The sequence below is a fragment of the Pagrus pagrus genome (genome assembly GCF_965226575.1).
Source record: "Pagrus pagrus genome assembly, chromosome: 10".
NCBI lineage: Eukaryota > Metazoa > Chordata > Actinopteri > Spariformes > Sparidae > Pagrus > Pagrus pagrus.
This window is the reverse complement of record NC_140194.1, coordinates 20147990-20169913: the sequence shown is the minus strand read 5'-3', so window position 1 is coordinate 20169913 and position 21924 is coordinate 20147990. Positions and strand designations below refer to the sequence as shown.

At 40.1% G+C, this 21924-nt stretch overlaps 1 protein-coding gene across 2 annotated transcripts in view; it reads left to right on the top strand.

The window, feature by feature from the left end:
* The window catches only part of LOC311263351 (copine-8-like), an 82072-nt gene that overhangs the window by 58797 nt on the left and 1351 nt on the right, over positions 1-21924 (top strand). Inside the window, exons 17-20 of one of the 2 annotated variants that reach the window (XM_084363341.1) lie at positions 1532-1634; positions 2744-2801; positions 3516-3589; positions 4359-4556. In XM_084363341.1, coding sequence (XP_084219467.1) covers positions 1532-1634; positions 2744-2801; positions 3516-3589; positions 4359-4556 — 433 coding nt within the window. Of the gene's footprint in view, positions 1-1531; positions 1635-2743; positions 2802-3515; positions 3590-4358; positions 4557-21924 lie in introns of those variants that run through there. The other variant, XM_084363342.1, reaches the window with a different exon arrangement.

Genomic DNA, 21924 nt, shown 5'->3' with positions numbered 1-21924 from the left:
TCGTAATTGTCTGGGCCGTTTGTGCGTAAGAGCGTGGTTTAACATACACTCTCAAAACATTGTCCTGTGACATCACTTCAAACATGTCACACCGATTTATGTAACAGAAACATAAACTGATGCAAGTTTATAAAATAGACCTGACTCCAGTGTGCATCATATCAGTCTGTTTGAAGCAGAAGCAGCACTTTGCGCAGTGATAGCGGTTTCTTCTGGCTTTTGTTTGTGCAGAAGCAGACAAATATAGTAAAATTACAGGACGAACAATCAGGATAAACAAATTATAGATGATCCGGGAGTACATCACGCAGACCAGCTCTAGACCTGCATACAAGAGGCCCCAACAAAGCAATTTATAGTTGATTGAGATGGTTGTTGATGGACTTTAATATCAAGTTTGGAGGTTAAACGTACTACACGGAGCTTTAACTGGTTATGAAACTCAATTTAATACTGATGCCTCTGATCTACATAAGCAAAGGCCATCAGAGTGTTTTCTGTAGTAACAGGACTCTAATCCTCATTCTTACAGCGATTGGTACATTCATTTAGATCTAGGTTAACAACATTAGAGTGAATACTATTAAAACTGTTATTACTTCTTAGCCCACTTAGCAAACCCTTCTGAAACCTTGAAAGTGAAGCCAGCGTGTTACTTGTTATCATACTTTGTTACTTACGCTCGTCCTGCCGAGCACTGGGAAGTGTCATCCATCATAATTTCCCCACTGACCTCCTGAGGAAACTCTTTTATGTCGGCCTTGCTACCGAGCTTTATCTTCCTGTTGGCTAATTATAATGAAGACATAACACTGCGAGGGGACGCTGATAACAAAATTACTGTAGCTGAGAAATAAAATCTGTCACCTGTGGGACATGTAGAATATATAAAACTTAAATGTGATTCCGAATAACAGACTAAAAATAAAAGACATAGATATGTACTAATTGCTTTAAATATAAAAAAATCAATCAATCAATCAATAACTAGAGTTATTAGCACTGGTTACATCATAGCACTGATGCTTACACTGTAAATGGACCATTTGACCTCAATAAGATAAGATTGTTTTTAGTGTTCACTGAGGGGTCATAGCCAAATATTGGATATTATGTTTCCAATCATGTATAATTACATGATTGGAGCAACAACACATGTGGTTTGAGACAGGGATTCATTACAGGGCAACTCCAGTGAGTTCATTTTGTACGACTGTAAAGTTGATGGACTTGACTGAGACAGAAATACAGAACGGTCAAAGTTGAAGCCACAGAGTCCGAGACATCCTGACTTTTTGTCCCTTGTATTAGATCTCACACTTTCCAAAATGCAACCATAATATATAATTATATAATGTGTTTTTGTTAGATTCTCCCAGAAAGTCTTTAAACTCATGTTTTCTGGTCTTAACTGAAAAAGAAAATGAAGCCAGTTAATAAAAGTTAAAAGAAGTGCAGGCTTTCTGCCTTTGCCTCCTTTTATTTGTCTCATTTGACCTTTGACTCTACTGTCTCTCTTTCTTTATGCCAGGTATGCATCGGCAGTGATGGACGGCTCGCAGTACTTCATCCTGCTCATCATCTCTGACGGCGTGATCACGGACATGGCGCAGACCAAGGAGTCCATAGTGAATGTAACGTACCAATTTTAACCCTCTCAGTCTATAAACTGTGTGTTTTATTGTTCCGACTTTATTGTTTATTGAGACTTCAGAGACGTTGTCAAGCTGTAAACACACAGTGGATGAACAAATGTGATTTACAATATAGTGGACAGCAGCAGTCCGTGTACATCACGCTCATATTTATTCAGTTAATTTAGTGTAAAACATGCGAGGACCCCGGGAGGTCCAGCTATGATTAAACCACTCATGAGACCCTAATGAACCAACAAAGAATATGAAATGAGAGAATATAAAAAGCAGATCAGCTGCTGTCTTTCCCTCTTAGTGCTTCCTCCCTCCCACTCTTTCACTCGTCTTCACTAATGAGAGAAGAGGAGTAGTCGGCGGGTCACCTCCCACTGCACCCACCAATGCTGCTGCGTTAAGCTCTAATAACACTGCTTTCTAATCAGAGCCGATGTGTGTAACGTTTTCTCATATATTTGGATCCTCCGCCGTGTGCGCTCGCTGCCTCCCCTCCCCCACGCCCCCGTGTGATGTAATGTTATTGTAAAGTAAGATTTGAGAGTAATTATTTACTAGCCCGCGGAGGATCCATGCCCCTCATATCTCAAGCAATTTGGGCCTCTGTCTAATAACCACAGGAAGTTATGAAACACTGAAAACCTTCATTCATCATTCATCACTCGAACTGTACTTTGCTGTCCCACTCGGCTAAGATTTAATAAACAATATTGCGATGCAGGGCAGCAGTTCAGCTGCAGCTCAGGGCAGAGGAAGATGTAAATGGACTCATTTTTAAGCTGTCAAGCTTTAGGAGATTTAGACAAAGTTGTAGATGCATGAAATTAGAAAACTCCAGAACCGGTCGGACGAGAGGCTTTATGAAACCGGCTGCAGAGGGCAGATGGGATTGGTTGAACCCCGTCTGTCTTAACAATGGCATTGAATTTTGCTATTGAGCAGCCTTTCTGTGGCCTGTTAGCTTACAGTTAGTAATTCGCGGGGGTATTTCACTGACAGCCTGCGGCGTTTAAGATAGCAAAATGGTGAAAAGAACAAACGCGGCTTCTTCCCGCCTCTGATGTGCTTATTCTGTCTCCTTCCACCTCTAACAGGCCGCGTCTCTGCCCATGTCAATTATAATAGTTGGGGTTGGACCAGCGGAATTTGATGGTAAGCAGGGTGAAGATCACGTGCGTGTGTGTTTGCATGCTTTTGTGTACGTGTGTAGGTGTATGCGTGTGTTTATTTGCATGCAGTAATCCTTCGCCTTCATTCTTCTTCCTATCTCGCCTCCCACATGGTTCAGTCCTTCCTCGTGCAGCTCGTCTTTTCTTCCCTCCTGCATTCTCCTCACCCTTAATTCCCCTCCACCACCTCCTCCACTGAATCGGAGGTCAAGTGGATGTAAAAAAATCGTATTTGTTGGTGGTGCGTTTCTTTTTTTAAATGGACGATGGCCACATTTCTCACCTCTCTCATGTTTACAATTCACGGAGCAGTCCTCTGTAAAAGCAAGCTCACTCACAATGAGCAATTAGCCTGCAAAGTCAACGGGATTCAACGATTATCACGCTCATGAAGCCAGAGTGCACGGTTGCATGATGTCCCCGTGGTGCACATCGCTGGCTGTGCCTAAACATATCCTTGCATGTTTCCCCCATGTGCACAGTGGTGTGCTACTCACAGCCCGATGGCTTCTCGCTCGGCGACGCAAATTCTGTGTACTCATGCCACGTTTTGCATACCAACACTCCAAGGAGATGTAAGCCATTGGCACGCTAACGGCTTCAGCAGATTAAAACACACAAACTGAGTGTCATGCTGGCTTTGACATGGCGGCCTGAGTCTCCCGACAGGGTGTGACTGATGTGCTTCCCTCCTCAGAAATGATCGAGCTGGACGGGGACGAGGAGAGGATCTCATCCCAAGGACGATATGCAGAGAGGGACATTGTTCAGGTACAGACATGGCTGACTGACTGTGAGACTGTTCGCTCGGCACAACGTCCTCGGAGGACTGTGGGATTTATGATTAATGGGAAAAGGTCATGGTGCCTTACCCTCTGCTGTGCTCTTGTTCCGTCTGCCATTTTTCTGTCTCCTTCCCTCCGTCTCGCTCCTCTAAACTGTTTTCACCTTTTCCTCTCTGTTCTTTTCACTCTGTGCCTTTCTTTTGCTTCCTCTCATCTGATATTTTATCTGACATCTCTTCTCTCCTCTCATTTTCTACTCTTTATCCAAGCTTCCCCTCCTTCTCTTCTCCTTTCCTGTTCTTATTCATTTGTTTCTTTCCTTCCCACACTTTCCTCTCCTCTTCTTATCCTCTCCTCGTTTCCTCTTCTCTTCTGGCCTTGTTTCCTTTCCTTTTCCTTAATTCCTCTCCTCTGCTTTCCACGTTCCCTCTCCTCTCCTCTCCTCTCCTCTCCTTGTTTCCTCTCCTCTTCTTTCCTTTCCTCTTCTTGTTTGCTCTCTTCTCCTCTCATCTCCTTTCCTCTCCTTGTTTCCTCATCTCTTATGGCCTTGTTTCCTCTCCTCTGCTCTCCTCGTTTCCTCTCCTTTCCTTCCCTCTGCTTGTTTCCTCTCTTATCCTCTCATCACCTTTGCTCTCCTCTCCTGGTTTCCTCCTCTCTCATCTCCTCTTCTGTCCTCTCTTAGTTTCCTCTCCCTCCCTGCCATTTCCTTCTCCTCTTATCTCATCTTATGTCCTTTCCTTGTTTCTTCTCCACAGTTCGTTCCTTTCAGAGACTACATTGACCGGCGGGGAAACCACATCCTCAGCATGGCTCGTCTGGCTAAGGAAGTGCTTGCCGAAATCCCAGACCAGTTCTTGTCCTACATGAGGACCCGTGGGATCAAACCAGGCCCCTTGCCACCTCCTTACACCCCCTGTCCACCACCGGCGATCCACCCCCTCCTCACCAGACGGGTAAGCCGAATCTAAAGGCCGAGGTCTCCCTCCAACGCCGGCCAGCCGACTCTACTGGTCTCTACTCTCCTCTCTCTGCTTCTTCTTCTTCCTACTCTTCACTGGAAGCTTCTGAGCACACGGCGAACCTCGTCAGCTCTCTCATGTTGCACTTCAAGAACATTTGGCCGTGAGCCATGATGCAGAAAGTGGGACTCTTCCACTGTTTAGAAGAGGGGACTCTTACCTTAGTGGACTAAGGTGGAGGTTTTGACGGGTCGTGGTCTGAGATCACCTCCCTGCAACAGGACAGAAACTGACCACTCACGGCTGTCAGACTGAAAGGGTCCAAACTCAAGAAGCCCTTTTTTGAAACACTGTTCATCTGTTTGCTATTTCTATTTCCACTTCCTCTACTTTTCACAAATATCATGTCTCTCAATATATAAATGTTTACAAAAATTGACGGGGACTGGAGTGGAGCATCTTTTTCAATTTATACCGATCAATGTGAAAAACCTTTCAGATTCCTATTTTTCGGCTGCAGAAACTGGAGGTTGTGACTTTGTACAAAAACCGTTTAGGCCCTGGCGCCACATTCTTCATTACAGAGTGTGTTTTTTTTTTTTAAAAATAAATGGAGCATGTGCTAGTTTAAAAGAAGCATGCACTGTTGTCTTGCACTCAGGGCTTTGTCCCTCCTACACGACCTCCCCTGCCCCGCCCCCCCCACTGCCTCACCACCACCACCACTGCCATGTTCCATTAAGAGCAAACCCATCACCTACCTGGAATCTTCCCACGCTCCTCCGCCGTCTGCTCCGTCCACCTGCCTTGACTCAAAAGGAAGCTGTGCTCCCTGGGAGTCTGGTCACATGAAATGCAGCAGGGACTTGAACCAGCCTTACTCTTTTTTGTCAGAAAACATTCACAGGCAACGTGTCCACCGTGGGTTCTGGAAATGTGGATCTCCAAGCCCAGAAGTCAAAAACACACATCCTACTACCGAACCTGACTGTGTGTTGTGACGTGTCTTTATTTTCATGAAATAACATCGTACTTCGGAGGCATTTTTTTTCTTCTTTCTGGTTTGTTTTACGTCTCTCTACCTCTCACTTTGTTCAGTATTGCCAAAAAAAAGTTGTTTTAATAAGTGTCGGCGTTTCAGTGATTTGTGGTAAGCTCACAGTTTTACCTTTCTCACCAAGTATTCATCAGATATTTGCCAAACTGTAGGCTGAGAATTATAGCACTTTGGTAGCTATCAGATCAGGTGACTCACACGTTTGTGTTAGCAACATACTGTGAATATGTGCACAGAACAGAGTGAACCAACAGATCAAAATGCAGATATGCTTCTGCCCATATGGATTTAGACAGAAATGACTGTGAGCACACATTTTAGTTCAGTGTTGTCTTACAACATTTAACAGTCACAGTAAAAGCCAGTTATAATCAGCATCCCCCTAAGGTTTAGTAGCATTTAGTTAATCGTGAGGAATTAAACGAATAGACGACAGAAACGACGTTTACAGTATCAAACTCTCACCTCCTGAAGGATTGAAAAGTGGCTCTGACGACTTTCTGATCTCATCTTAGATTCAAGTCAGTCACAATGGATTCCAGTGGCAACTTCCCTGTTTACTCGGCTACTTGGCTGACCTCTTTTTTTATAGCAATTCAAATAGGTCTCTATGTGTTGTGCTCACTGACGGCTTTTTCCCAGATGAGAAACAACCATGTCCATCAGACTGGGATTAAGCGTGAGGGTGTGATTTTCCCAAAACCAATTGCCAGAATAAATGTTGGCAGTGCAGGGCTCCACACTAACTTTTTACACTGGTTGCACTGGTGCATCTAACTTTGACATTTAGGTGCACCCAATAATATACTATATTTATTTAAAAAGAGAGATTATTAATGGGAATAAATGTGCAGATAAATGTTTTTTTCTTCTTTTGAATCACAGCACATGCAACAAGAAATTGCATCAATCTCAAGAAACAGAGGGTCGTTAAGGTGGTTGACAAACTCAAATATATAAATCAACCTCAAATATTATTTAGGTGTTATAAAAAACATAAATTGATGTAGTGTACAAAATAGTATGCAGAAAATATGTTTATATGCAAATACACATCCAGTTGGTGTTATTTTAATGTCCTGCTGAATATCAGACGCACCGGTGCAATCAATTAAAATGTTTCGTCGCACTTGGCAGTTTTTTGGGTGACCAAAAAAGTTGCACCCTGGAACCCTGCGATGTACGTTTCTGCAAACCAGTGAAACCTTGAACCTTCACATTTCTTCATGTTGTAACTTTTCATATTTTTTAGGTTAAATTTTGAAAAAAGAAGATTATATTTCGGCCAAAAACACCTCTTTAGGTAGCCACAAACACACTTGGAGAAGTCCTGAGGTCTTGTTAAAAAACACCTGCTTTTGTCGTCACAAACACTGGAGATGTCCCAGCTTCCCATGAAAAATATTCATGTTTTTGTCGCTGCAAACATTGTTGGGAGGTCGCCTTAAAAATATCCAATAGTGTGACACTTATAACATGTTGGAACACAGTCTCGAACTCTGTTCACTGGCTTGGCAGGCATCTCGCCCGAAACTCCACCACCATCCCCTCCACGTCACGAGTCAGGTAAAAAGTTGGATCACTGTCAATATGGTACGTAGCCTATGACACACACAAATATGAATGTATCAGTGGTTTGCAGAAACGTTTACCGCCAACATGATATCCTGGCGACAGGGCTGATTTTCCTGTGGCAGAGCTGAAGAACAATTACAAAAGAAATACAGAAAAATTACCTAATTGGCTGCATACATGAATGAAATGGACACAGTTGTACAGACTGTTGTAAGTCTAGTTTAATGCCCTGAAAATTAGGTCCAGTGGGGCCAAACTACCACAACTATCTTTGAAAGTGAGCAGATTTGATCATTTCACCTGAGAGGTTTTTTTTACTTTTTAAAATTTTGTTTAGCAGCATTTGAATCCAAATGTGATGAGAGTTTTGTCGATGTTTGTCTTGCCAGCACTGTCAATCAAACCCACACAGTCCTGATGAGGCCGATTAGCTCAGTTTTTGTGAATAATGAATTGGAAACAAAATGGAAATGAAGTCTGATTAACGGTTAATAACAACCCAGTTTCAGGGTGAAACTCTCTGCCACAGCATACAGTCCTTCTTTGTCATACAACCTCCGTTTTCACACAAAAATATGGCTTAGCACATTTTGTTTATTGCTAGCATGGTTAGCTGTTTACATCCGCTGAGTCCTGCTTCGTCTTCTCGTGCTGCTCCAGAAACTTTCCATGGACATATTGGAAACTGGGTCACCACTGGAATCCATTGTAACTGCTGTGAATCCAAGCTTAACTTAGTTTCTGTCCTCTGCAAAAGAGCAAGTTACAAACTTTCCAGAGCCTGCAGGTGGTGCATAGTTAAATATTAAAAACCTAGTTTTTCAGGAGTATTCCTTTAAAAATGGGGAAATACTCAAACCCAGAACAGGTAATTGCACTTTTTGTCACTTTTAGCCAAGTTTGAGGGTGAAACTCAAATGCAACCCTGCTGTTTTGACCAGTAATGTGTAAATGAATACTTAACACAAAGCACAAACTCAGCCACTGTATCCAGAGGCCCCTTTTAACTCATGTAAATGTGTGAAGAACTGCGTTTATACATTTTACTCTGTCTGTGTAGTACAAACTGTAGATGCTATCAGTACTTTTTGGGCCCTATTCAGTCAAGAAATCGCTCTAAGAGGAGGTTTACAACATTTTTCTAAACTTGCGCCTCAAAATCATCATATACTGCTTGGCTGATGAACGTCTACTCATAAACTGCTTGTAAAACATCTTCTTAGATATTTATACACTGTACAAATTTTTGCCTTTTTGTGTATTGGTCAATCGACTGTATGTGTAATGCTGCTTCTTTACTGCTGATATAAAGTATTACATTTTATACTGAGGCCTGTAATCATATTTAAATCATGACTAACAGGCCTTATTCATGTTTATACATAAGTTATTCATATTTAAATCATGAACGACAGGCCTGTATTTTTTTATAAGCGAATGGTTAGATATTAATGTAGGTTTCATGAGTACAAGATGTTTAAAAGTAGACCTGCTGATCCGTTATACTCCGTAGCAACGTTTCTCTGCCAAATTCGACATATTACAGTAAGTGTAGCGTCTCAGACTCATTCAAGCAAAACTGGTCATTCAGTTTGACTGAATAGGGTCCCTCAGTGTGGGGACAGATGATCTGATAGATTTTGTATTCCTCTGTATTGTTGTTTCATTGCGGGGACCCCGTACAACAGCGGGGATGTTGAATTGCACAATGTAGCACAGGTCTCAAGTCTGGTATTGGACTGGAGCAACACCAAACTGGATCAGATCAGACCAGATCAGGCAGGAACAGTCTTTTTATATGTATATGTATATATATTCTGTATATACTGTTTGTTTTCTGGAGAGTTGACTTGCAGCAAACTGCCAGGACTCTGTGACTCTCCTGCTGAAACACAAGGCGGGGCCTTTCATTTATTTATCATGACACAATGTCAACTTCATCCCACACCCACACTCTCATTTATACTGTACATCCAGTACATGTATTTGTGTATGAAACTTGCATGACACTTACATAACAAGGCGAGCGTTGAGCGAAGATGGTTTTTCTCGCTTGTTTTCTCAGAGAAACAGTGGTTTCAGAGACGTGATGTCTATCTCAGTATCAGCAGATTTAAAAGCTGCTTTCTTACCCGCTTCTGTCCTGTGATCACATCTTTAGGTCCCGGAGCTCAAGCTGTGCACATTTTACAATGGCATATACAGTACAATTTTCAAGTTCAAAAACAAGTTGGCTCAAATTTTCACCATTTAAACAAATGGGACCAAAAACATTCTTAGTTCAGATAATGATGATAAACAAAAATAACTGTTTGCTAAACTCGACCAGCCTGTCAAGCTTTACATTCTCACACAACTTCTCATTTCTACCTGACGACCATTTATTTTGCCAGCTGTATTGAAAACTGTCACTAGCAGCTTTAGCTAATTTAGCTATGCTCCACGTGTTGTTTTGAAAGAGGAAGCTTGTGAAAGTGGTCTTCAGTGTGCACTTTGTACATTCATGATACAATGCTAAGACTCATGGAAATAAAGAAACAGCACTGGTATTGTATTATGAAGGAGTAATAATAAATGCCATAGGTATATTAATGAAAAGTGTAGGATCAGACTCGTATTTGGTTGTAACAACACCCTGGTTGGCTGCTTCCTTTACATACTTTACCAAAACTGTATTTTTTCATCACTTTGAACATTAAAAGGGTCACGTTAAAAGTAGAAGGCTTACAGGTGTATTATCTTTGGTAACGTTGGTTGAAGTGCAGACTTCCCAGAAGATTATCCTAATCCAATTCACCATTAACTAATGTAGTTAAGGATGTACTCATCGGCCATATAAATTGCTTGGTTACTTTTGTAAGTTTTTAATGTAGTTAGCTGGGTATGCTGACAGAGAGCAGCAGGGATGCCCGTAGGTTAGCATCACCCTGGTTCCCTCAACTAAAAGCCTATTGGATTCATTCATTCATTTCAATTGGATTTTGGATTATTGCAGAAAATATTCATTTTTGAAGTGTAAATGCAATCACCAGAAGTAAGAAGCTAACGTTAGGCTACAAACAAACTACATCGTATTTGAAAGACTTCAATTTCCCCATCATTGAGCTTCCTCCGACACTACAATATACACTCCTTACTAAAATCAATCTATGAGTTGGAAAGTTGGAGTTGGAATAGTTTCCATCTGAAGTCCACCTGTAAAGATAGACTAGTGAGTAAATGAGTCTCCATGTTCGGTGTAATGACATTTAATGTCCTTGACAAGCTCTGCATTCTCATTTAGCCACTTGTTGGGACTTAGCAACACACAATTTACGCCATTCTTACACGCTTTCACTGGTTTATGGTTTGGGAATGGCTCAAAAAAATAGTATCACTCGCACAAACATCGTGTGGAGAAGTTCAAAGCTTGACAGCTCTGACATACATTTATGATTGATAGGCTATGATTGGACACTCACTGCTTGGGGGAGGGGTTTAACAAACAGTACATCATTAGATCTACTTCATACAACCACATGACTACCATATTATTCTCTGATGCACTGTATAGATGTGACAGCATGTTTTGTTTTTTTTTTGACATGCATGGATTTGCCCCCAGGACAAGAAACGCTGTTTGCGTGGGACCCCAGTGGAATTCGATGTATTAACATATACCGATGTGTTTGTCACGTGCGGCTGCAATGTGTGAAATCACTGTTCCTCTGAGGCTGTGTCAGTGTAGGAGTGACAATCAAAAGCATTTATTGTGTAGGAGACTACACGGCGGGAAAACAACCCTTTGCGCTAACGGTGGACAAACAAGCATCGATGAAGTAGGCTTACACCTCGCTGCCTCCACCGCTCATCGTTGCATCTGTGTCACTCTGCCAAGGCGATACCGTGTCAGCATGGCCATATGAACGCCCACGTAATCTTCACACATACAACATGAAAGGTGTTTACTGTACCTTATAATATTAACAAAGTGGTTTAATCAAATGCTCGTGATGAATATCCTGTTTTATTCTGATGTTTTTTTATAGCATGCATTAAGTTTGCATGTGTAGATTTTTCTAACAGAGATACACCAGTGGGTTTAAAAAAATAGTGATATAACATCTTTATGTGTTATTTTAGACAACTTTTTTGCCTTAAAAATCTCACTGATCAATCTTGGAATTGTGCAATGCCTTCAGATGTTTCCTTTGAAGACTGTTTTTTGTTCTCTGGTTTGCTTTTCTTCTCTTTTTTTCGTTACGTTCGTGCACAGCCACTCATCAGACACTTCTCAGCATTGTTCTCTCAGACCCAGTGGTTGAAGTGATGTGAATATGAGGGAGAATGATCTGAACAGAGAAAAACTGGGCTGTCTCGCTCTCTGCAAAGAGACAGGATCATTCTGTCGGGAATAATGTTGTCCAGCCTCATATAGCCATGTTTAAAGTTACTACAGATCTGTATTTTATCATAAACTGAAACAATTCATCATTCATTCAATGAATCATTCATTAATCTGATTATTTTTCACTAACCCCCTTTTTTTGGATCTCAAAAAAGTGACACATGGCTTCTGCATGATGCCTGTGATTACACTAAAGGACCAATCAGAAATGATTTGTCCATTAATACATATAGTATTTACTTAAAATCAGTTCTTAATGTCGGTGATATTGCAAGACAGCACAGGTTTTACTGTTCTAATAGGAAATATTGAAGCCACTAAAGACTGATTTCAAATGACTTTTTCTGTAAGAATTGAAGTCTTTAAATAAATATTCATGTCAAACCCTCTGTGTGTGTGTGTGTGTGTGTGTGGTGTATATCCCAGGCTGCTTGAGGTGGATCTCAACATCCAGCTCGGAGATGTGCCCCACTGTTTTAAAGAATATAATTTCCTACTACTGCTAGGGTCACTATGACTGTAACTGAATATTAGTGTGTAAAAAAGCTTTCTGTTTCTGGTGAAAACATCACAATTCGCCGCGCCTTGTAACAAAAATTCTAACTTTTGATAGCCTTAAAGCTGTCGGAGGAGTTTGGTAAAGTACAAAACTTGTAACTTGTAAAGGTTTTGAGCACCTTTAGCCCTCAAAAGGCAGTTTATTTTGGCAAAAGAAAGAATAATTCCTTGCATTTCAAGGGGGTCCTTGCACCGTTTATTAAGAATAAATAAATTAATAAACGAAATGGAAAATTAATTGGGAAAGTACATAAATAGAGGATTAATACAAGTTAAATAAAAAACAAGCAAATTAAAACAAAAGAAAATTAATGCAACATTTATTTTTAATATTATTTTGATGCATTTCATGGTATATTCATGAATTTATTGAGACACTTCATGATTCCCTTATTTTTTATTTTGGCAGTTTCAGTCCTCCATATAATGAGGATATTTGGATGCCTCACAAGAAAAATAATCTTTAAAGCATTGTATAAAAATATCCATGCTGTTATAGTTAACCTTTAACATGTTCATCTGTGTGGTGGGCTTTATTTAAACACAGAAACTACATTTTGTCTTGTCATAGACTCTCTCCACGTCAGTCGGCACCTGTTCTGGTTGACAATGCCAATAAAATCTGCTCAAACTGAGCCAGCACACTGGAATACTTCACACCATTACACCTTTGAAGTGTGGATCTCAAGAACTAAAACGATATAATGGGGTGACAGGCTGTCCAATTCCAAAGACTCTTCAAAATGTGGCTGAGAAATGAAGCAATTTCATGACTATGCCAGGGTGTCTCTTACAGCCTCTGTATTTTAAAATCCATAGCAGACCAATTAGATGTTTCAAGAAAAAGGCATTCTTTTTCTCACTGTCAACAAATACCATTAAAAGAAAAGGAGAAAAAAGGAAAAAGCCCCAAGCTCCATTTGTACATACTTAATACAGAAATCTTTAATAACAGATCACAAAATATGTAATGTCCTTCCTCATCCTTTAATGCACCGTTAAAGGATGAGGAAGGAAATTCAGTTTCGTCTTCGTGAACTTGTACAATCAGCAAACATGACCATCATTTGCACACTGGTATTAAAGACATAATAACCTGGACTTAGGAAAAAACTATACAACTTAAATAATGGAAGCCAGCTACAAAGTCCACTGTTTGTTTGTATTAGCATTAGCATCGTATTGTGATGCGGCTCATCACAAAGTAGTCTGACTCACTGGATGTAGACTGGCGATAAATAGCCTTTAGACTTTTTCAGTGGGGATCCTCCTCCATTGTGCTATCTGCACGTTAACGTTTTCAAAATCCCTGACTCTACCGGGAAACAACAACAATGTGCGCAACGCAAAACATGTTGTGAAGGAACACAAAAGTATTGCAAGGGAACGCAAAGTATAGCAGAGACGCAAAACATATTGCGCACATTACTTGTGAAAACTTCACGAGTTAGTGCTTATAGGCTGATTCATAACAGTCCACACAAAACAGCTCTCCCAGCCGAGGCATTATTGTTATTATTGTTTGTCATTATCCGTGGCTGTTGGAGAGGGCACATACAGGGATGTAGAAGTAAACAGGTTTCAGTTTTAAACTATTTTCTTGCCTGGTTTTGAAAACTTTGTAGCTCCAAAGTCTCAGTGTTGTGGGAGCCAATAAAAACAGAACTATATTTAGACTTCATGGATTTTCTAGTTTATCCAAAGGGTTTTGAAAGGCTTCTGCGTTTATGAAGTTTTCACATGACAACAGCATCAAATTAAGGTGGATGTCCTGTCATATGCCATACTGAGATGTTTCTCCCTCACATTGAGCCATCTGGAGTTTATGGTTGAAGGGTTTTACTTTCTTCATTGTATGAACAGACAGTCTTTGTACGATCACGTTTTACGGACCCTCTGCTTCATTATTTAGCACCGTGTGGAGTGTCAAGAGAGTCAAAAAAGCAAGTACATGACAGAAGGAACAGAACATCATGGTGTCGTCTGCTTCACAGTGCAGCAAATCACACTTTGAATTTATAATCCATATAAATTTGTGTGTTCTAGTTTATTTCTTAAGTGGTTTGCTGATCCGACCTCCCTTAGAGATGCAGAGGCGATGTGTTTGTGTGTGTGTGTGTGTGTGTGTGTGTGTGTGTGTGTGTGTGTGTGTGTGTAAGTGTTGTAGCCTGCTGTCTTTATAAATACACACTCCAATGTTTATCTATTAAACTTGAGGCATTTCTGCTTTATTCTGTGTCACAGATGTTACACGCTTTCAGAATAGCAACAAAACAATCGGTTGATGCTCTTTGGGAAGTGGTCTGACATGCTCAGAACGTGGGCTGCTTTGTAACAAGTGACAGTGTGCTAATTACAGCCCGTAGACTTTTCTCTCTTCCTCGCTGCGGTCCTGTTCAAGATTTTAATGAGCACTCGTTGCTATCTGCTCTGTATGTTTATCTGCCTATGATTTTTAACTTCATGTTGAGTTATTATATTGTTATGGTCACCTCCCACTTGAAGCTATAATCAGAAACTTTAATTGGTACTTTAAGCAACCCCCCACACACCAAACACATGGTAATGTTATATCACAAAATCACAACAAACTAAAATACTCCAGAGTGTACATATGCTGGTAGGGAGGCTGAAATAGCATTGTGACTTAGTGACGTAATAATGATAATGTTTATTTGTGTTGCACCTTCCGTAAAAAGAAAAGAAGTGTTCATGTATATGGCTGCATGATTTTAAAAAACAGTGCAATAAAACAAAAACAACCAACGTAAACACAGCTTCTTCTTTCTGCAAAACATCAGAGAAGTCCAAGCTGTCTGTTTCTGTCTATTTCTTTCTTGTCACTCTTTGCTGTCCTTATTTAGGTACAAAAAAACACCTGGTCATGGCTTGGCCTAAAATACTTTTTTTGGTCCCCACAAACACTGCTGAAAATGTCTAGTGTTGTAAAAAGTACCCAAAAGTCATACTCAAGTAAAAGTAAAGATATAGTGTTCAATATTACTTTGGTAAAAGTGAAAGTCACCCATATGAATAGTACTTGTCTGCTAACAAATGGCTAAATGAGACTACAGAAGTTGTCACGGACATTAAACGTCATCACAGCGAACACGGAGACTCACTAGTCTTTACAGGCCGACTTTAGTTGCAAGCTATCCTAACTCTAACTTCACAACTTGTAAATTGATTAATTTACAGAAAAGGTGTATAGTAATTGTTTAGTAAGATGCTTAGTGGTGGTGACATTTAAGTCATGTGACCAAAATGTCTGTGTATAGCCTAACATTAGTCTTTTACTTATTTAATTTACGCTTTGATAATCACAAAAGTGGTGTTCGTCTGAGAAGATTACCTTGATGATTTGGCTGATCTAATTTCATTTTACAGTAACTCACAACCTGTGGAACTAAACAAAGGAAATATCTTTCAGAAATGCAGTTTCTAATAGAGCAGATCAATTAATTTCGTTCTACAGAGCTACATGCAGATCTGCTTCATCTTATCCGACACAAAAAATAGACTTTTTAATCTGCAGCGCTCAGGGAATCACACGTCCTAGCTTCTCTCACTACAGGGACCACCTGCATCGAGCACTGAGACTCTAAAGCAATAAAGCAGACTTGAACAAGCTCAGCATGAATCTAATATCACTTGAGCCGATACGGGGAGCTACTTGAGTCTCCGAGCTGCCATTTCCACCAGTTTTATTTCCCTCGCTCCCCCTTATAAGCTCATCAACTCAAGATGACTGCATGCTGAAATAGGCGGTGATGAGTAATGGAATAAGGAATAGTGTGTAAAATTTTGATGACGTGCACCTCAAAAAAGCCTGCAGCCAGCACACAAACATACACCAACCCTGCAGAAGGCAGCGTCTGTCCACTCTGCTCAGAAAGTACAGGGATAGAAATGTCCTGGCAAGAACGAGGCTTAGTCGTAGGATGAATATGAAACATCTCTCCTGCTATTCTTAGAAGTGGAGGGGGTAGTGTTGCTAAATATAACCGGATCGTTTTGTGCCTGCCATGCTATTTTTACCCAAGCTGAGGCTTCCTGGGCTGCTCTGGTCTTTTCTTAGACTATTACGTAATAAATACATCTTAAGGCATGATGCAATGATGCAGACTCAGACCCAGAATGAAGTATCCCATCATTCAATCAAACTGAGAAATCTGTTATGATAAAAAGGATGAGAGGCAGATTTGAAAGGATGCAGGATGTGTTGTGGGGATTTCTGTGAAGCAGTGTGGCTGATTCTGCAAAGACAAGACTAATGTGTGCTGCAATGTAGACAGAGTTAAACAGCCCAAAGGACAGTTTGTCAGCTCGCTGTTAGCTCGGATGGTTGACAGGGAGGGAAAGGTAATGAGTTAGTCTTCGGGGAGACATGTCATCTTGAGTATGCAGGAGTAACAGCATTAAAGGGGAAAAACGCTGATTTTCAGCATTGGAATCCGCGCCTTGGGAAAGTTAACACTCACTGCTTGTTCACATATAGTGAGAAACAGGCCAGCAGAGCGATCTCCAGTCGCTGCATCTGTGATGTCGCCCAGATGTACGGCTCCATCAAGACTCAGATGGCAAAAATGGAGAATGTAAATGTGACAGCGCCATGGAGGATTTTCTCTGTTTCACAGCTTATATAATTCAGTGTATTTCAGTGTATCAGTGTAAATGCCTGGATAAGCTAAGATAATCCTTCATTAGCCCCACAATGGGGAAATTTGCAATATTACAAGAGCATCAATTAAAACAGTAGTAATAAATAAGTAAAACATATTTATTATATTTATATAATATTTTATATTTTATGAGTAAAGAGCAGTAGGAACAATATCATTAATATGAGTAAGAAGTAAAAACTCTAAAAATATTTACACTATTGCACACTGATGATAATATTTACACCATTGCATTGTCTTTTTAGTTTTGATTCCATACATTTGACACAAGTTTCCTCAGGTTTACAAATATTGGGTCTGCTTTTTTAAGCACTTCAGTCCTTAGTAGACTAAAACACTCTCACTGACATACTTTATATATGCTCCTTTATTTACAGTATGGTTCAGTGTTGCTGTTTAGTAGTGTATTTTACTTATTGATGTAGATAACCAGCTACAAAAATGTGAAATACTGCCTGCTCTGAAACAGTATGTGAACTTCTATAATATCAATATTCTGTGTTAATCCCACAGAATGATAGGGAATCCTTCTGTCCTCGACAGCATCAAACAATATTTAGTATTCAATACTAGAGGCAGAAAGCTAACTAGATCAGAAAGTGAACACTTTGTCACTTTCCTCCTGCTCTCATTATGTCTTGTTCAGACCCGCTGTTGAATGTTATAAATGGAGCAGGATGATGGAAAAGTTGGTACATCATTAGATTATAACGCTCAGTCACAAAAGTAATACAAAGAGAAGTAAAGTCCAGACACTTCCGGTGTGCCCTAAACGACCACAGGTCAAACATTATTTCCTGTTTTTCCGTGATAACTAGTTACGTTTTATTTGTTTTTTTTAGATCACGTTATTTATGTCAGTATCAAGATATTATAACCGTTGTTTTCCTGAGATAACAAGATAACTTCATGAGAACATGACTTCATAAGATTCATAAGAGTGGACCTTTACATACTCACTGCTCTGTGGGCTGGGTGAAGTTTTGCCATTAATAATGGGTACTCCTTGATCTGACATTTTCAGCTTAAATCAGTTGCTACACTTGTCAAGACAACATGTATGCATGCTTACCACTGCTGATCTGATAAACATTAAGCTATAAGGAAATAGAGGGAACAACCATCAGAACAACCAACAGACTGACATTACTCGTTATCTCGGATAACAAAGCTCGATGTCTTGATCGCTAGAAAATTATCTCGGAAAAACTTTGTTTTGGGTCTTGGGTTGAAAAATGATCTTTTAACTTGACAAACATCAAATGGGATCAAATGGTATTAAAAATATATTTGTCTCTTACCATGCACTACCATACATATATCTTCTGGATCAGGGTCCCATGGTGGCCCACCAGAAGGGTTGTGACTTTGCCTCTCTATTGGACATCATAGGCTGATATCTAACAGTGTAATCGAATCAGAGGATGGACTTTTCCTCACAAAAGGGAGTCACAGGTGACCAACTTCTCCTGGCCTCTGTCATCTGACCGCCAGACTGGACAGAAGGAGGAATCGCGTGTTTAAAACGTGCTCAGGTGACCAACATGACCCACGACACACACTGAAATAAAACCTTTCTCATGGGTCCTGACAGAAAATATCAAAAAGAACAGATCAAGAAGGCTGATCGTGTTTTGGTAAATCCTCTGTTGTATCTGAGCATACATGCAATGTGCAAAATGAGATGAACAAGTGAGCAATAAATGATTAATGGTCAATTTACTGTTGGGCCTCTGAAATATTGAGAGAGAGCTCAGCCATGAAATGCAATGTAAATGGATCTATTTATAGTGTAGCAGAGGAAGTCATGTGGAAGAGGCTGGTTGGGGTGCCTTGTTCATATAGCTTTTAGAGGCAACTGACAGGGGAGAAAAGAGGGAGAAAAACACACACTACACCCACATTTGCATGTAAAGCCACTTTTCATTGGGGACATTAAACTTTAAGACGCACACTGCAAGAATAGCGATAAATAATTTCCACACTGAGAAAGATGGAAAGCCCCAGTTCGACTCCCACGTCCCCTGTAGCCTCCCACGCCTATTAAACCCTACGTCCCACTTTGTCTCATGGGATTGTTTGGGAGTGAAAAGGAAGGGAAGTGACACGTTAAAACCTCTTTTTATTAATTCTGAGAGGAGGGAGGAGGTTTGGTGGTGTGTCACAGCAGCTGATGGGAGGCAGGGAGGCTGCGTGGTGCACACTCTGATATCAACCAGCGGATATCAGGATGAATAACTTAACTAACACAAAGCCCAAATCCTCTGCTAACAGTAATAACATTTGATTGTGTTTGCACCACTGGGGAATGCTGAGGAAAGACTGGAGATTGGGTCCTTATCACACTCCCTCTTATTACATTATCAAGTACTTGTAGTTGGTGGAAGGATCGCTTGATTGCAATTTAGTTACTACAGGATTTATTACACATACACTACATATATATGGATGATTGGCTTCTAATGTATTGAAGTGTTTTAAAATGTAGTGACTGACTGGTACTGAATTTGTCAGGTCTTTCATAAGGAACATGTACTTTTGAGCTGTTGTATATTTACTAATATCATACAAAATGATGCGACAAACCTATTATTTTCTCATTTTGTCTGTGAAATGTCAGAACAGTGGATAAAATGTGGCAATTTCCCAAGATGCTGTTTTCAAACGTCTTGTTTTGTCTGATTAGAAGTCCAGAACCTAAAGATATTCAGCTTAAAATGATATAAACAAAGCCAATCATTTAAGCTCTAGTCATTTGTAATGTACCGTTTTGTAAGGAGCTCCCCACTCACTCGTCTAATAATGACACTGATCAAGATAAAAAAGCTCTCTGTGTGATCAATAATTTAAGATTCAGGGTATTTCCAGCCTACTTAATCCGATGACACTCACTGTGGCCATAAAAGGGGTGTATTATTAGTGTGTAGTACCTTATTACAGATGTTTGGGACTGCGCTGCCATCTACTGGCTGCTGTGCCCACATGCAAGAGTTTGTCAATCTTTTAGGATGATTAACTAAATAAAAAGATGTGTGAATGCCGGAGCGATGGCCTCTCCACTCTTCTGGTTACGGGCTTTTCTCCACATTCTGGCTGAACCTGGAGTTTCAGTGAGATCCAACACAGATGTTGGATGATGAGGACTGGCACATAGACGGTGCGCCAGTTCATCCAAAGTGTGTTGGATGGCCTTGTTCTTACACACTAAACTGAGAAAACCAGTACGTGGCTTTGTGTACAGAGGCCTTGTCCTGTCAAAACAGACGAGGGTTTTCCCCACAAACTGTTGGCAGTACGAAGCAGTCATTTAAAATGTCATTTTATCTTGTAGCAGTAAGATTTTAATTCATTGAAACTAACTATCCTAGCCTAAACCACCCATCACATTTGAACCATGCAGGTTTGCTAATTAGAGCTGCAACTATTCATCAATTAATTGATCAAAATAAAACTAAATGCTTATTTTGATAAGCAATTAATCGTCTCAAATGTAAGGATTTGCTGTCTTTCTTCATCATTTATGATAGGAAGTAAAGAGTCTTTGGTTCAGGTTGAAAAAAATTTAGCTTTTAATAGTGAAAATGAATCAATAATGAAAATTAGGTGCAACCCTACTTCTAATCAGATTTACAGATTTAAATCTTGCTGAATGAATTTTATTATTTTGACCTACTAGTATCTAGGATTGCCTGCTATTCATATACACAAATCAAAGTTATTAGTAATTAGTTATTACTTACTGGAGAACCACAGCTTTACAGGGAAGACAGAAGTCTACATATTGACAACCTGTAAATATTCCTTTCATTTGGATTCCTGGTGGAGCATAAATTTGAGGGATCGCAACCAAATTTACAAGTTTAGAAAGAAGAAGAAAGATTTCTGTTTTCTTATGAAATTCATATGTTCCATCTCTTGTCAAATCTTTGTTTTTGAGACTTTAATCTCACGAGAGTAAAAACTATAAAAATTAGGAGGCATTCATGAGGAGGCATCACTTGGTCATAGAGCCTTGTGATGAGTCCAAATCTAACAGAGGATGTTTTTGCAAATAATCAGACCCAAACTGTCTCTAGGGTGGTGAAGTGTAATCCATGGAAATAACAGACGCTCTTGGTTTGGTGGCCGACCCGTCATACAATCCCAAAGCGTCAGTTTTTGACGAGTTGAGAATGAGACTGAAAAGTCTTTTCTTACAAATAGCACCTTTAAACCAGCATTTAAGATTGTGCAGAATTTGTTCTTTAGAGGCACAAATCCATGAGCTGTTCCTCAAAAGTGAAGCCAAATAGCCTTCACCACCACAGCCCAGCATGAACTGTGACGGCAGTGTGATAGATTGAGATGTGACAAAAGTTTAATGTAGTAGAGTAACTAGTTCACTAAGCTAGGGAACAAAATGGGGGAAAGTACCACTATCTGCAGCTGAGTACAGGACAGATAAAATAAAACTAAGTCTGCAAACTTTGTCACTGAAAATAACTTTCTGTCTAGACCGGAGAGCTGTGTGCTTATCAGTAGAGTGAGGTAACTCTCCTGTATGGGAACAGTCCACCTGCCACCTGATGATAGCAAGAAGGTAGAAAAACTGTTGCCCAACACATTTGTGGCTCTGAAACGGTCCAGACTCACAGACGAGATGAGAGGTCTCTGGCTGCTTTTGGTGCTTGTGGCTGCGGCCCAGGCTGAGAGGGTGTTCATCGGGTAAGTTAATCTGTGCACACTGAAAAAAAAAGACATATTTACTGTGTTTTTATTCGCATCGTCAATCAAGTCATGAAAAACCTTTTGGACATTTAAAGCCAACTGAGAGTTGTAATATTTTACTCTGCAGACTGTTTCAAATCTAATTTTCTCACAAAATAAATAACTATTATACCAGTATGAAGTTCATTTGGTAATTAAAATTTCAAGCAAGCACTTTCAGTGTCCATTAACTCAGTGTTGACAGTGTACATTTCTGCAAACCTGGATATGTTAAATCTGTACATTTTATATTATGCTGGTATGGTGAAACTTTAGATTGCTTAACTTTTCAATTTTATGTTGTGACAGCACTATGGTTTAAGTCTGGTAAGGTTTAGGCACAAAAACCACTTGGTT